Source organism: Mus pahari, chromosome 18, assembly GCF_900095145.1.
Source record: "Mus pahari chromosome 18, PAHARI_EIJ_v1.1, whole genome shotgun sequence".
NCBI lineage: Eukaryota > Metazoa > Chordata > Mammalia > Rodentia > Muridae > Mus > Mus pahari.
This window is the reverse complement of record NC_034607.1, coordinates 32,432,383-32,447,547: the sequence shown is the minus strand read 5'-3', so window position 1 is coordinate 32,447,547 and position 15,165 is coordinate 32,432,383. Positions and strand designations below refer to the sequence as shown.

At 45.0% G+C, this 15,165-nt stretch overlaps 1 protein-coding gene across 3 annotated transcripts in view; it reads right to left on the bottom strand.

The window, feature by feature from the left end:
• The window catches only part of Ppp4r1 (protein phosphatase 4 regulatory subunit 1), a 54,497-nt gene that overhangs the window by 38,899 nt on the left and 433 nt on the right, over positions 1 to 15,165 (bottom strand). For 2 of the 3 annotated variants that reach the window (XM_021217940.1, XM_021217941.1), the window contains exons 1-2: positions 15,124 to 15,159; positions 14,905 to 14,949 (exon numbers count right to left, since the gene is read on the bottom strand). In XM_021217940.1, coding sequence (XP_021073599.1) covers positions 14,905 to 14,949; positions 15,124 to 15,130 — 52 coding nt within the window. In that variant the 5' untranslated portion in view covers positions 15,131 to 15,159. Of the gene's footprint in view, positions 1 to 14,904; positions 14,950 to 15,123; positions 15,160 to 15,165 lie in introns of those variants that run through there. The other variant, XM_029531186.1, reaches the window with a different exon arrangement.

Here is a 15,165-nt window from a genome sequence, read left to right as displayed (position 1 = left end):
TTTCTGAGTTCGAGGCCAGCCTGGTCTACAGAGTGAGTTCCAGAACAGCCAGGGGTACACAGAGAAACCCTGTCTCAAAAAAAATAAGAAAGAAAAAAGAAAAGAAAATATAATGGAACTGCTCACACTAGTCAGTCTTTTAAACTAGATTTTACATATAAAACAGAGTAAGAAGACAGGAAAGCAACAACCTTACAATCCTGACAAAGGTGTAGGAGGAGGGCTAGAAACATGGCCTCGTGTTTGAGAGCTCTTGCTGCTCGCCCAGAGCACTCAGGTCAGCTACTAACTGCAGGTACGGGGAATCCGACGCCCTCTTCTGGCCTCTGCCAACACTGTATGCATGTGGTACACATACATACATGCATACTACACACTCATATACATGACTCTATTTTTCAAGAGAAAGAAAACAAGATCAAGTCAACAGCCAGAAACCCGTCAACTAAGGTTTTCTCAGACATGCAAATGCTGTCGTCAGCATGCAGACATTCAGTAATAGAAATACTAAAAGGATGAGATCTACACGGAGGAACAAAGCTATTGGAAACTGGATAAGTAAACAAAGGTATTAGGTCTGAAATGTGAAGCGAAAATAAGTGGGGTGAAACTTGTAGTGAATACAGTGCATACACAGACACACCTAACACACAATACTCCCAAGACAACACAGCATAAAGTACACACATACACCTAACACACCCACACAAGACAGCAACGCATAGGTCCACTGCTGCATGAAGACCACTAGTGAGGCCAAGGTCCCAGCTGGAATTAAAACACCAAATTATAAACCTGAAAACAACTATTATATTTAAAAATCAAAGATGAATAAATAATAAAGCCCACAAATATCCCAAATGAAAGAAGGAACAATGTAAAAGGAGTGAAAGAGAGACAGAACCCACAGGTAGAACAAGAGCCAGAGAAGATTTTAAACCCAACTATATTATAATTAGGAACTAATTGTAAATGGCCTCAATATGTCTATTAAAAGACAGACTTCAAACTGGGTTTAAAAACCAGCACTAAGCCATATAGAAATAATGACTTAATCTGAGCTCACAAGGTACCTCCTTCATGTGAACTACAGAACTGTAGGCGCACTGGACACTTATTTGCCGTCAGCTCCCCCCTCCATGCTGTCGGGCTGCTGGGCTGGCATGGTCTTGTCAGGCGCCTTACGCAGGCTCTAGAATTCTATGACTATGACCAAACTGTTTCATCAGAGTCTCACATGGGTTCACAGATAAACATGATTCTGGTTCATAAAAGGTGGGAAGGGCAGGGAAGACTCTGGAAGCAGCTATTGTTAAACATCCCTGCACTTAAGACCAGCACAGAGAGTTATCTAAAATGCACATTCCTAGATCATATAATCAGATATTGATTACGCAAGTCTAGAATGAGGCCTATAGGCATCTATTTTGATAAATATCCTCATTAATTTAAATGTAGACATACATTAAACAGCCACATCTGAAAAGCACACCCTTAGAGGATTACAGAGCCTTATCTGCTCCTATCTTTTGTCATCATTCTATCAGTCATGGGGGACCACGTGTCCATATAAAGGGTGCCCCCTCCCCTCTGGCACAGACACCAATAGCAGGCTCACTTCTACTTCTAGCATTGTGGCCCCAGGAAGGGTTCTCGCAGTCACCTCTGGCCCGAGTTATCTTCCCTAGTCTATTTAAAGGTCCCCCACCTCCACCCCAACCCCACACTCAACTTTTCAAACAGGATCTCACTCTGTGCCCTAGCCGGCCTAACACACAGCCCTCCTGTCCCAGCGTTCTAAACACTAGAATGCTGAGCACGCCCCACACCTGCTTTTTCATCCGATTTCATCCTAATGGAGGTCATAAAGCTTTGACGACAGATGACTAAAACTGGCTTAAATCTTACCCAGCCCACACTGCAAATGCTCTTGCTACAGGTTATAATGAGAAACTTAGTCAAGGCTAGTCTGCTCTACAACATGGCAGAACTATACAGAGAAACCTTGCCTCAAAAAAAATCAAAAACAAAAACAAACCCAGAAATTAAAAAAACCCATCATGCTGGGCGTGGTGGCACACGCCTTTAATCCCAGCACTTGGGAGGCAGAGGCAGGCGGATTTCTGAGTTCGAGGCCAGCCTGGTCTACAGAGTGAGTTNAGGACAGCCAGGGCTATACAGAGAAACCCTGTCTTGAAAAAAACAAAACAAAACAAAAAACCCAAAAAACAAAAAAACAAACAAAAAAACCCCATCATAAAACAAGCAGAGAACAATGATATATGTATGTATATGATATCTATTAGCTATCATATGTAATGCACACATTCGAAAATGTCATTAAAATTGTTTAAAACCTATCACTGTTGCTGAAAAAATGTCTGTACATATGTGTATATACACACACTCACACATACACACCATATATACACAGCTAGTGGTATCTTTAAATAAAACAACATTGCAGGGCAGTGGTGGCGTACGTCTTTAATCCCAGCACTGGGGAGGCAGAGGCAGGCGATTTTTTGAGTTCAAGGCCAGCCTGGTCTACAGAGTTCCAGGACAGCCAGGGCTACACAGAGAAACCCTGCCTCGAAAAAAAAAAACAAAACAAAAACAACAACAACAAAACTCCCAGCAACAAGGTGTTATGTAAATGCAAAGGTTTAGTACAAGGTTTCTACAGCTTACTGAAGTAGCACACTAAGTTACTATCACGTGTACAGGGGTGTGTGCCCGTGGGCATACATGCAGATGCCATAGCATGTGTGATAGGAGTCAATTCTTTCCTTCCCCACGTGGGTTCTGGATGGGACTCGGGGTGTCAGGAAGCGCCTTACCTAGAAGCCCTCTCTGACCGTTTTGTTTAAAGTGCTGGAAGTTCCAGGCCTCGATCCCAAGGAGGCAAGCACTAAGCTATGCCCAGCCTAGTGCCTTACCTCTCAATTGATAACACAAATTAAAGACGAAAATTACAATTCTGGGAATAATCTCTGAAATACACAAAAAGGTATAATAAGAGAAAAACACAGGAATAAAAATGGAATTATCAGAAAATACTTAATATGAAAGAAACTTGGAAAGGAATAAGAAAAAAGTAATGAAACAAACAGAAAAATCCAGCCCTAAGTCCAACAAACAACAATTACCCCACCTAAAAATGGACTATTTTAGTTAAAAGAATAGATTACCAGGCAAGGACAGCGCTGGGCTACTGTCTGTTAAGCAGAGCCTCTTTCTTTCCTTTCTCTTTTTTGAGACCATCTCGCCAGGTAAGGCAGGCCGGTCTCAAACTTAACTATGTACAGACTGCCCTGGGGATCCCAGCACTTGGGAGGCCAAGGCAGGAGGGTTATGAGGTTGAGGCCAATCTGGGCTACATGTGTCCTAACCATAAAGAATGGAATCTATATGGGAAGCTAGCCATTCCTACCTCTAAGCCCACTGAAAACTGCTGCCCACTGTAAGTTAAGCTAAGCACATGCATCCTTCTAATTCTGGATCAGAGAGACACAGTTTTATCTTTAAACTCATGAATGACGACAAAAGCATGACAGTAAGATTACTTCTGTTCACAATGGAATACTTCTCTGTATAAAAACACAAAGTTACAAACAGCGCCCACCCCTGCTAACTCCCACCTCCCTACACATAAAAGAAATACAAAGTAGTTGAAAACATCCTAATCTTCAGCTTCTTATGAGAAAGCATTCTCTAAAATATAAAAGTTTAAAACTGAGAGAGAAGTGGGAAATCTACACCAGCCTAGGCTCATCTCTCCCGCTCTGCTAAGTATATAAGCAGCTACCTAGTTCGACTAGACTGATGATTTAATTAGAGTAGCCTTTATCATTTAGAGTGGCCCAACTGTGTCTTGTACATCCACTGATCCTCCCTGATGCTGGGAATACAGGTGTGCACCGCCACACTGAGCTGCCCTCAAGACCGTCAGGCAGCAACAGTGAGCTCACTAGTTGGCTATAGAGTATCTGACAGACCCCATCAATAGACCTCCTCACCCCACAACTCTGCCTTTGGAACTGTTTCTAGAGACTGAAATTTCAATGTTCCTTCCGTGTTTTAAGTTTTCATTCATCTTATGAAACCAGCAAGTAGACTAGGACCTACACTATATAGTGGCAGGTAGGGACCAACTGATTTTTTAAAAACAGGAATAAAGGTATACCTGAGGTACACAGCTAAAAATGCACATGTGCACATGGGCACCCACACACTCTACTTTTAGAAGGCTTGCTACGGAAATGAAGCCCTTTCTTAGTGGAAGATGTGATTGGAGCCTGAGACACAGAACAGAGAGGTCCTTCTTAGCAAAAAATCCAAAAGGTGATGCTCATTTTTAAACCCAGACAGTGTGAGGCAGAGGTAGGTGGAGCTCCGAGTTGGAGGCCAGCCTGGTCTAGTGAGTTCAGGATGCTATGTAGAGACCCAGACCACCAACACCAAGCCAGCCCAAACCTCTGTCTCAGTACAAAAGCCTGAGACGTCCAACCTGCAGGTATGTCAGAACAGAAGTGAGAGATGCCCAATCTCACTCATGTGTGTAAAGAAACTGACGCAGAAACCCACTCATCAGGCAATTTTACAGTTTCTTCTTCCTTCATGATCAGTTTCCATTTTTACCACAGAATTTTGTCCCAATATGCTTTTATGCTGAAGATTTTGTTCCTTGGTAACAAAGAGAAGCCGAAAATGTGAAGTTCCAGGCTGAGGACAAGACTCGGACTCAGCTGCTTGCCACGCTGAGATTCCCGGGCATGCATGCACACAAAGCCAGTGCCATCACAGTCATCTGTCACCATCTGCTGAGGGAGCCGGCCGCTAGCCAGCCAGTCAGTCAACAGTGAGACCCAGGTTTAGTGGGAAATCTCACCTCAGAAAATCTCCACACACTTGCACACATGCACAAACATGCATAGAATACCAACACACAGGCACACACACAATGTGTGTTTTCTTTAATCATACAACTTAAAATGTTTTAGTTTTCATTGTTGCTCTTAATAATGATGACCATTACAAACAGTAAATACTTTTCTATTGAAAAGGCAATGGAAATCTTAAAAAAAAAAAAAAAAAAAAAAAAAAAAAAGCAAGGGGCTGGAGAGATGGCTCAGTAGTTAAGAGCACTGACTGCTCTTCCAGAGGTCCTGAGTTCAATCCCCAGTAACCACATGGTGGCTCACAAACATCTATAATGAGATCTGGTGCCCTCTTTTGGTGTGTCTGAAGTCAGCTACAGTGTACTCACATACATACATTAAAAAAAAAAAAAAACAAGAAAAGGCAACGGTTTTTGTCAACATGACACAAACTAGAGTTGCGTGATGTATTGCTCAGGGGTCTCTAGAGTCACAGAACTTACAGAATGTCTCTCTATATTAAGGAATTACTGTGATGACTCACAGTCTGCAGTCCAACTGACACAACAATAGTCAGTCGTGAATGGGAAGCAAAACCCTAGCCGTTTCTCAGTGCCACGAAGCTAGTTGCTTCAGCTGGTCTTCTGTGGACGTGGCTTCCAGCAGGCGTGCTGGCAAGTGCAAGCGGGTGAAGAGGAATGAGCTCCCTTTTCCATTGTCCTTAGGTAGGCCTCCAGAGAAGGTATGGCGCAGACTGAAACTGTGACCACCACACCTCCACCTGACCTAAGCTTATCTTTACTTAGAATTTACTCTGTCTCAGGCTGGCCTTGAACTCATGAGATCTGCTAGCCTGTCACCTGGGATTTAAGGTATTGACCTTGCCTGGACCTAAACTTTTCTTGGCCACTATACCTCAAGATCAAGTGCCCTCCATTTCTGGATTGTAGCTCACTGCAGATGTAGTCAAGTTGACAACCAGGAATAGTCACCACAGGCACAATGCCTTTTCCTCTAGGGGAGGCGTGTTGTGGATGTTGTCCTCCAGACATGGCTGGCCATTTCACTCAAGCTCATAGCAGGTGAGACTACATCAACTCAGGCCTGGGCCTGTCAGAGTTCGGTTATGGAGGAAGGAGCTTACAAGGCCACGCCCTTCCCTAAGGATTTTAGAGGTAGTTAACAGTCGCTAGGGTATGAGAGTCTATCTGGCAGTTAAAGGTCACAGGGGGATGGGATGCGTGGGGGAGGAGCAGGCTTCTTTACAGAACTGTAGCCATGGTATGAGCTCCAGAGTCCTGTAAATAACCCCGTGCCCTTCCTTGCTCATATAAGCAACCCTGAATTCAATGCGTTATTGCCCCAAAAGGCATACAGGAGGAGGACTAATTACAAAGAGAAAGGTGAGAGGGAGAGGGGTGACAGGGAACCAGGGAACAACTTTGACATTCTTAGCCCTTCCATTGGTACACAGCCATTGTCTGTGATCCAATAACTGGATCACAGCCTAATAAATCACACTCTAATAAACTACACATACACACACACACACACACACGTGCATATATATTCTCTCAGTTCTATTCTTCTAGAGAACTCTAACATGCATGAAATTATTATAAAAAATAAATGGGCTTCAATATATTTTAGCAAACACACCATATTGGAACATGGGGCCAAGCCCCTGCAGAGCAGAGTACCAGATAGTTCCATGACTGGGACACCCGAGTGGATGCAGGACACAGTCAGTCTACTCTATACTGCAGGGTGATGTCAGCCCTGGGACAGGACAGTGCCACAGCTGCCATCATTCCTTCACTCATTTCACTCAAGAGGAAACCTGCGTCTTTACAGTATGAAATCTGGCAGGCATTACTTTGCCACCAGAAGAAACAGAGAGGCTGCCTTTAGGACAACAGTGCTGAGAAACAAGATTACCATACCACAGACTTGCCAAAAAAGCAAAAATTAACTAGAAGGAAGTCAAAAGAAAACCACCAACCAGCGTACCCTTGTAAACCGTCCGTGTCTCTGGGCAGTGCCTGTGGTCAGCACTCTAGAACCAAAGGCTGGAAGACTTCGAGTCTGAGGTCTACGGGCTACTGAAGTTCCAGCCAGCTTACATTGTATAGAAAGCCCTGTCTAAAATAAAGCAGGTAAGCTACACTGAGGGAAAAAGCATCACAGGAGGTAAATTCGGAGAGAACAAAGGCATGACAAGAACACTGTGTGCACTCAGTTAGTCAGGCAGCTCCATGGAGGACAGGCAGTGCTGGACCTGAAGCCATTCGGTATGCACTACACATATACAACACAATTCTACGGATGCAAAATTTTTCAGAGTGAAGTGACTATATCTAGTAAAGAATACCTTTGCTCTTAGGACACAAGGGCTAAATGTAACAATTTATCCTCAAAAGGCTCACTGTGGAAATTAAGATTAGAACATATACTGTATTTTGTCTATATTTGTATAATTATGTAGAAGGCAGAGCCAACTGGAAGAATATTAGCAATGGAGTTTCAGTCCAGAAAAATCACTGTATTTCTGCTACTTTTGTGAGAGTGAAGACTTAAAACTACTAAGTTTAATTTTAAACTAAATCATATGAAACAAATTAGGATTTTGGCCTCATTGAGATTGCTCAGAAAAGTAAAGAAAGGCCCATCTCAGCAGACTTATCAAAGGTGTCACAGGCCATCGAAGTGCCTGGCATGGGTAAAAATAAAACTGTGTTTTACAGCCAGCAAGCCAAAACAGTTCTAGCTTCAACTTTATAAATAAAATGTTACTGGAAAACATGTATGATAATACGTAGTTGTTATTTCAGGGCAAATCTGGGCAGGTACACAAGCAGCCACAGGCTAACAAACCCACTGCTTATACCATCTGATCCGTTAGAGAGCTTTCCAGTGACAGCCTAGTGATGGAGCGAAGACAACCAAGTCTTGGGAGGAAGAAAACTAATTTTATCTATATTTGAAATACTCTATTATATAGCACTGACTGTTGTAAAACTCATTATGTAGACCAGGCTGGCCTCAAAATCAAGAGAAATCCACTTGCCTCTATGTGGGGATTAAATGTGTGCACCATCATGCCTGGAGTGCATTCTTGGAGGGGGAGGGTTGGGGGGAGGACACACGCACTTATGTGTGTACATGCATGCGTTGGGGATGGAACCAGAACACTTGCAAATGCTAGGCAAGTGTTCTACCACTGCCTAGCCCAATAGTATAAAGAGGCCAATCTGAAAAGCACACGATTTAATCCTTACACACCCTCAGCAACAGAGAAGCCAAGTTTGAGTGTGTGCTCTGCAACAGTATGCAAGGTGTTACTAGAACACACTAAAGTCTCTGAAGTGCCAAGTCACTGAGTGTTTGAGTAACTGACACACTGCCCTGTGGAATGGCTTTGTAACTGACACACTGGCCTGTGGAATGGACACAATGACTTCCTAACTGACATGTACTGTGGAATGGTTTTATGAGTAATTGACATAGGCCAGGCGTGGTGGTGCATGCCTTTAATCCCAGCACTCGGGAGGCAGAGGCAGGCAAATTTCTGAGTTCGAGGCCAGCCTGGTCTACAGAGTGAGTTCCAGGACAGCCAGGGCTATNNAGAGAAACCCTGTCTCAAAAAACCAAAAAAAAAAAAAAAAAAAAAAGAAAGTAATTGACATAATGTCCTGTAGCACAGCTCACAGGTGAGCTGAGGCAAGACTCCTGTAATTCTGGTTTGTTTGTTTTAAAGCTTTTTCTACATTTATTCATTGATTTTTGTATGTATACAATTCTCTCCTGGAGACTAACTAAGGTCGCCAGGCTTATTGGCTTTTACCACTGATGCATCTCACCGGACCATAAAGCCTGGGTCCAGCACTCTAACTTGTTATCTTCCAGCCCTAGCCTGTGGCTCTATGGATCTTCCACATCCACAAATTTGTCATCCTTGAATATAACTAAATGTAGGGAGAGGAGCCTGCTTCTGTACTGAATACATATACACTTTTTGGTGATTATTCCCTAAATAACACAACTACTATCTGTATTAGATAATATAAGAAATACAGAGATCATTCAGTATGCATACGCTATAAGCCAAGATGCCATTTGGTAAAGGGACTACCTCCTATGCCAAGCAAGCAGTGTTTGGTACTGGGGTTCTGGAACCAATCCCCTAAGGATACTGAAAACTTAAGTTAGAAAGCAAGTCACCAAGACCATACTTTCTAACTGCTGCTGGACAGAGAAGCATAGCTGCCAAGTAGGACTCAAAGAGAATGGGTCTCCCACTGCTTTCTCTCAGTGAGAAGACATCCTCCCCCACCATCTTATTAACCTAATTACTTTGGTTACTAATCATTTTTTCCATGGGTAGTTTAAATAAAAAATGTGAACAAACCCAGATCCAAATGATCATCAATTCCCAGAAAGTCAAGTGTTAAACAAATGAATTATTTCTACCAAAACAAATGGCATACTTGCATGTAAAAAATGGTCTACATCAAGATATGGCTGTGACTATAAAGGCGTAGCTCAGCAGTAACATTTGTAATGGCTGACTTACCCAGGCCCTGCCTGCCTCCTCTCCCTTCCCTCAGAAGTGCACACAGCAGAGGGTGAGTAAGACCTACAGCTGGGTGAAGGGAGCATGAGAGTTCATCTGCTTTTGTGTAAGTTTACATTTTCACCCGAAAACAGTGGTTTTTAAATAAATCAACAAATCATAGTGAAAATCTTATTATGTGACCAAAATCTAACACTTATTTCTAGTTTCCAAAACACTGGAAGCCTGTCCACCCTCCAGTCTCACTCTCCACCAAGCTTTCAGCCTGAGACCAAGCTGCCAGAGGAGGATCCCTGACCCTTGTACCCTAGATGTTAAATTAGATGTATTCTCAGACACGAGACAAAAGCAAAGCAAACCCTAACTCAACTTTAGGGACTTCTAACTCTATCAAGTAGCTGATGGCAAAAAAGGCTTACCAAAGAAGGAGAAAGTCTTACTTCAAAATATGAGAGAGAATATTAAGATACAACAGTTCAATAAGCAAATATAAATTCTTTGTTTTGAAAAGACAAAGTGAGCCTGTGTGTAGTACAGAGCTCTTGGAGGCCTGGTGTTAGATTCCCTAGAACTGGAGTTATATACAAGTGGAGTTACATACAAGTTACATACACGTGGAGTTACATACAAACTACATACAAGAGCCATGACATGGGTGCTAAGAACTAAACCCAGGCCTCTGCAACAGCTGCTCACCCCCCTCTCCAGCTCCTACCGAAACTAGCCAAAGAGCTCGTTCAAGTCCAGCTCACTGAACAGCACAGAGCCTCCTTTCCAGAGAGGCCCCTTCCACAGACCCCTGAATGCTACTAGACAGAGCCCCACGTAGCTGGCACGCCTTCCCTCTGGGGACCCTTGGGAGGGTTGGTTTCAAAAGCAGTCAGAAATGCTCCTGGGAGATGGTGCCTCTGGCCTCTACAAACACTTGCACTCATAAGCACATACACATACACATATACACACACACACACACACACACACACACACGCACGCGCGCGCACATGGAACTTACCAATAAAAAGTATTTAAAAAAAAAAAAGCCAGAGGAAAAAAGCCCTTCTAGACCAGCATTTCTGTCCTCTGCTTTCACAGTCCCCACAAAGTCATGTGGATGGACTCTAAACCCTCAGGAATGGAAACTGAGAAATGGTACACAGCACACCCAGCTTCAAAGCTCTGCATCGTGCTTTGTCATGGTTAACCCAGGAGTAACTGAACCAGATCCCCCAGCTCCACAGCATCCCTATGTAAACTAACCCAAGGTATCATCTGGATTAACTTTCAACAAATCGTCTACACCGCTACTATGCTGTAAACTAGACGACTGAAAAGAGAAAGTCTTAACCACAGTACTTTATTTGAATTTATGTGTCTAGGTGTTTTGCCTGGATGTGTGTCTTTCCACCAGCATGCCAGGTGGCCATGATGGTCTAAAGGTGGTTTCAGATTCCCTGGAACTGGATTTACAGCCAACTGAGTCACCAAGAGGGTGCCAAGAATTGAACCTGGGTCCTCTGAAAGAACAGGATGCTCTTAACTTCTGAGCCACCTCTCCAGCCCACCCAGCCTACCTATCGTTAGGGGACCCAGCTGGCACAGGGAGGACACCGGGCAAACTCTGGCTGCCCTCCATAAGAGAAAGTCACCCTCACAAGCTGCTAAGTTCACTGGGAAGGGCAGCCAGAGCTGTGTGCTCCACAGCCCCCAGGTCCTCTACTGCCCCTTATCTCCAGGACGTTTCTTAACCTGTGGGTCACTATCACTTTGGGATTGAACAACCCTTTAACAGGGGTCACCTAAGACCACCAGGAAACAAAGATATTTGTATTACAATTCATAACAGTAGCAAAACTGCAGTTATGAAGTAGCAACAAAACTTGTTATGGTTGGGGACTATATTAAGGGCGGCCACCTCAGGGAGGCTGTAGAACCACTGCTCTAGGGTGTGAACAGCCTGTGTTCCTCCTGACCCACCCTCACACTCTCCATGTGTGCACTCGAGTTAGAGTCTCTCCTCATCCTTTCTCCTTTCCCGAGAGATCAACGTAGTCAACCAAACTCTCTATTTTGAACACTTCCAGTAAAGGTATTAACCTGTTAAACTTTAGCAACTGAGAAAACCCAGCAATTATTCTAAGAATGTCTTCAACCACATTATAAATAGTTAATAAACTATTTGTGCCGTCAAATGTTTTAACCTAAACTGAACAGAGAACTAAGCCTTAAACTGCAAGCATTCAGCAACCTAAGTACAGACTCCATAATGCCAATGCCCATACATCCTTCTCTGCTTCTAGAAGCCACCTTTGCTCATGACTCATAGCAGTACTGTCACACATACCAGTCTGTGTTAGGGTATGAGTGATGACATAAAGTAGGGGTTTTTATACCTGTCTCAATGACAAGACAAAGACTGCAACAGGCAGCTGACTCTTTCCTGACAGCACTCTTGAACTCTGCCTATAAACCACTAGAGGGCTCAATCGGTGGCCCGCCCCGTTCTCCAGCTGCCTTCTGACCCAGCCTACCCCAGCTTCCTGTGAAACACTTCCTTCCAGACTGTGCTCCCCAACAGCCGAGCAGAGACTGCACTGCCCCTTCTTCCGGGGTGCATGGTCCCTGACTCAAAGGAACAAATACTCTGATGTTTCCGCTACAGTGCCACACCCACTCCACTGAAGTCCGCATTTCAAGTCCAAAAGCTTGGCCGCAATCCTGAGGCAAAAAGTTTCATGGAAACTGGTCTCCTGGAGAGTCTCTGATGTCCCATAACCAGATTTGTCCCTGTGATAGTGTGGAGGGTCTTGCATGCTTTCTTGCAGTATTTTACTGGATAAGAGCTAAAAATCTCAGGGCTAGTTCAAAATAGTAACTTAAAATCCTCATTACAGTCAGGTGTGGCAGACTACATTCCACATTAGAAGAAAGTTGGTTCTGACAAATGGAGATTCTCTACAGACACTTAAAAGAGCAGGCAAGTTACTCCCATATGCAAGAACTTACAATGGCCTAGAAAGGAGGGTTGTGGTGGTTTAGGAGGAACTTGAGTATTGCATTACTCATGAAAAGGTTAACAAGAGCAGAAGCCCCTGGTACAAGCTTTCCCAAGGCTCAGAAGAATTGTGACTAGGGTGTGAAATCCTCACCTGACTCCTAGTATGACTGACTTTAGTAAGGGCCACCGTTTATCTCAGTTGTAACCACTGCCTGGTGCCTGGTTCCTGCCAGTCTTTATGTAAGCATTTCTCTGTTTCGTGTCAGATAATTTCAATGTACCTTGGCTGATGTGTCACCTAACTTCTTTTTTTTCTTCTGTAAAAAAAGTCTGATGCTCGCTTTGAGAAATTACACTCAGATACGGCACTCTCTCTGTGTCAAGAGTCTGTCACTTTTCCCCAACTCCTTGCCCACCCGAGTACGGAGACCCTGATGCCCCCCCACACACACACACACACAGACTGCGTCCAGTCCATGGCTCAGCCAGACACAAAGATGTACACTTTATAAGAACAAGAGGGGGGCTGGTGAGATGGCTCAGCGGGTAAGAGTACCCAACTGCTCTTCCAAAGGTCCTGAGTTCAAATCCCAGCAACCACATGGTGGCTCACAACCATCCATAACAAGATCTGACTCCCTCTTCTGGAGTGTCTGAAGACAGCTACAGTGTACTTACATATAATAAACAAATAAATCTTAAAAAAAAAAAAAAAAAAAGAACAAGAGGCTCCGGCCTCAAAATTACCATCTGGGCAACATCTCCAATCCTAACCTTGGGAGAGATCTAAAATCAATAGGTGCTTTGATTATACACACTGAGCCAATTGAAGTGACCTAAGGGGAGAAAAACCTATATGCAGAAGCTGTGTTTTACTGTGCGTACTGCTCCCTTAAGACAACTGCTTAAGGAGAGCACCTGAGTTCCCGAGCAGCTCTAGCAACAGGTAGGTCCAACAGGACTGCTTGCTTTAAAAATACTCTTCTGTGCTGGTTTGTGTTATATCAAGTTAACGCAGGTCGAGTCACCTCTTTATCTTGCCCTAGGCAATCCTGGGGGGCATTTTCTTAGGGACCCCTGTGGGAGGACCTAGCCTGTTGTTGGTAGTACCATCTCTGGATCCTGGCTGCTTTGAGAGAGAGCAGGCTGAGCAAGCCAGGAGGAACAAACCAGTAAGCAGTGCCCTCCATGGCCTCTGCATCAGCTTCCACTTCCAGATTCCCGCCCTGATGATGAAGGTGAACTGCAATAAGGAAGAATATGGGAGACAAACCTCTCCTTCTCAAGTTGCCTTTGGCCATGTTGTTACATCATACCAACAGAAGTGCTGACTAAGACACTTTCTCAAGGCAACACCTCCCATTGCTCAGAACAGGAATTTAAATGGAGTAAAGAAAATACTATCAGACAATGCTACGGATTATCTGCATAGTATTTGTAAGAGTAATTCCAGCGCCTGCATCTCTGGATTACCTGGACAGGTATGAAATCACACTCCCCAGTCTGGGCAGGCTCTCCTCTAACCAGACAGCTCCCGTATCACAGCAATCAGCTCAACTCTGCATATTTCTTGGTCTCAAGTCTCCCATGAACTACACTTAATATATTTTGTGCACACTGTATTCCTAAAATCTATTTTTCACCAGTCACTCTATCTGCAAACATTAACACCAGTAGAAAGCATTTCTACTTAAGTGTAATTCACAACTTCTTCCCATATAAAGTTAGCTAAGTCATAGTCTTTTCTGTCTCCAACCCCTATTATTTTCTGAAGCTTAGAAAAATACAAAACACTCAAAATGAAAGATATCTTTCTAAATAATTCATTTCCTTCACCACATGGAAATAATGTCCACAAGCTGAACGGGTTTTTTTTTTTTTTTAATGTACAAAAAGAATCAACTCTTTAAAAACTTTAGTACCTCAACAGAAACCTGCAATTTTAGCATTTAAGTACCAGAATGAGCTTTGAACACTCCCAATTTTAAAAAGCTACTCTCTGAACCTAGTCACTGCATCCTGCCAAGGTCACACCTTCTAACCTCCCCGAAAATCGGAAATCAAATGTGTGAGTGATGGTGGGGACCCGAAAGGGCTCCGAGGTCAAGTACAACACAGGTATGTAATCAGCACACACTAGGGCGAGGGAACCCCCCAGAGGGCGGGCCGAGCACCGCACGCCGCACAGCCCCCCGAGCCTGGCGGAAACACCTCCCGGCGCCCGCCGCCTCCTTCACCGGGGCGAGGGTGCGGAAGACACTCAGGAAAAACACACCCATGTCCCCTCTCCGGCCTCCGCCCCACGGGCTCCCGCTTCCCCCAACAGCCGCCCCGCGGCCCGAGCCTGCGGGCGGCGGCCGAGGTCCGGCCACGCGGGCGCTCCCCAGCGCGGCGGGGTCCCGAGTCCGCCCGCTCGCCCGCCGCCCTCCGGGGCTGCCGGGCCACCCGCCACTCACGTCCGTCCGCGTCCTCCGGCAGGTCCTCCTGGAGCAGGGAGAGGTCTGCGCCGGGGGAGAGAAGAAAGGCCGGGTCAGCGTCCCGGACCGGCGCCGCGCCCCAGCCGCCCGCCGCCCGCCCGGCGGCGCCTCCCCGCGCCGGCCTCTCCCGGGCACTGCCGAGCGCGGGGAGCCGCCGCCGTCGCCGCCGCCGCCGCCCGGGGAACTGGGGCCACGTACCCGCCATCTTGTGCTCGCCCCCGCCTCCTCGTCTCCCGGGAT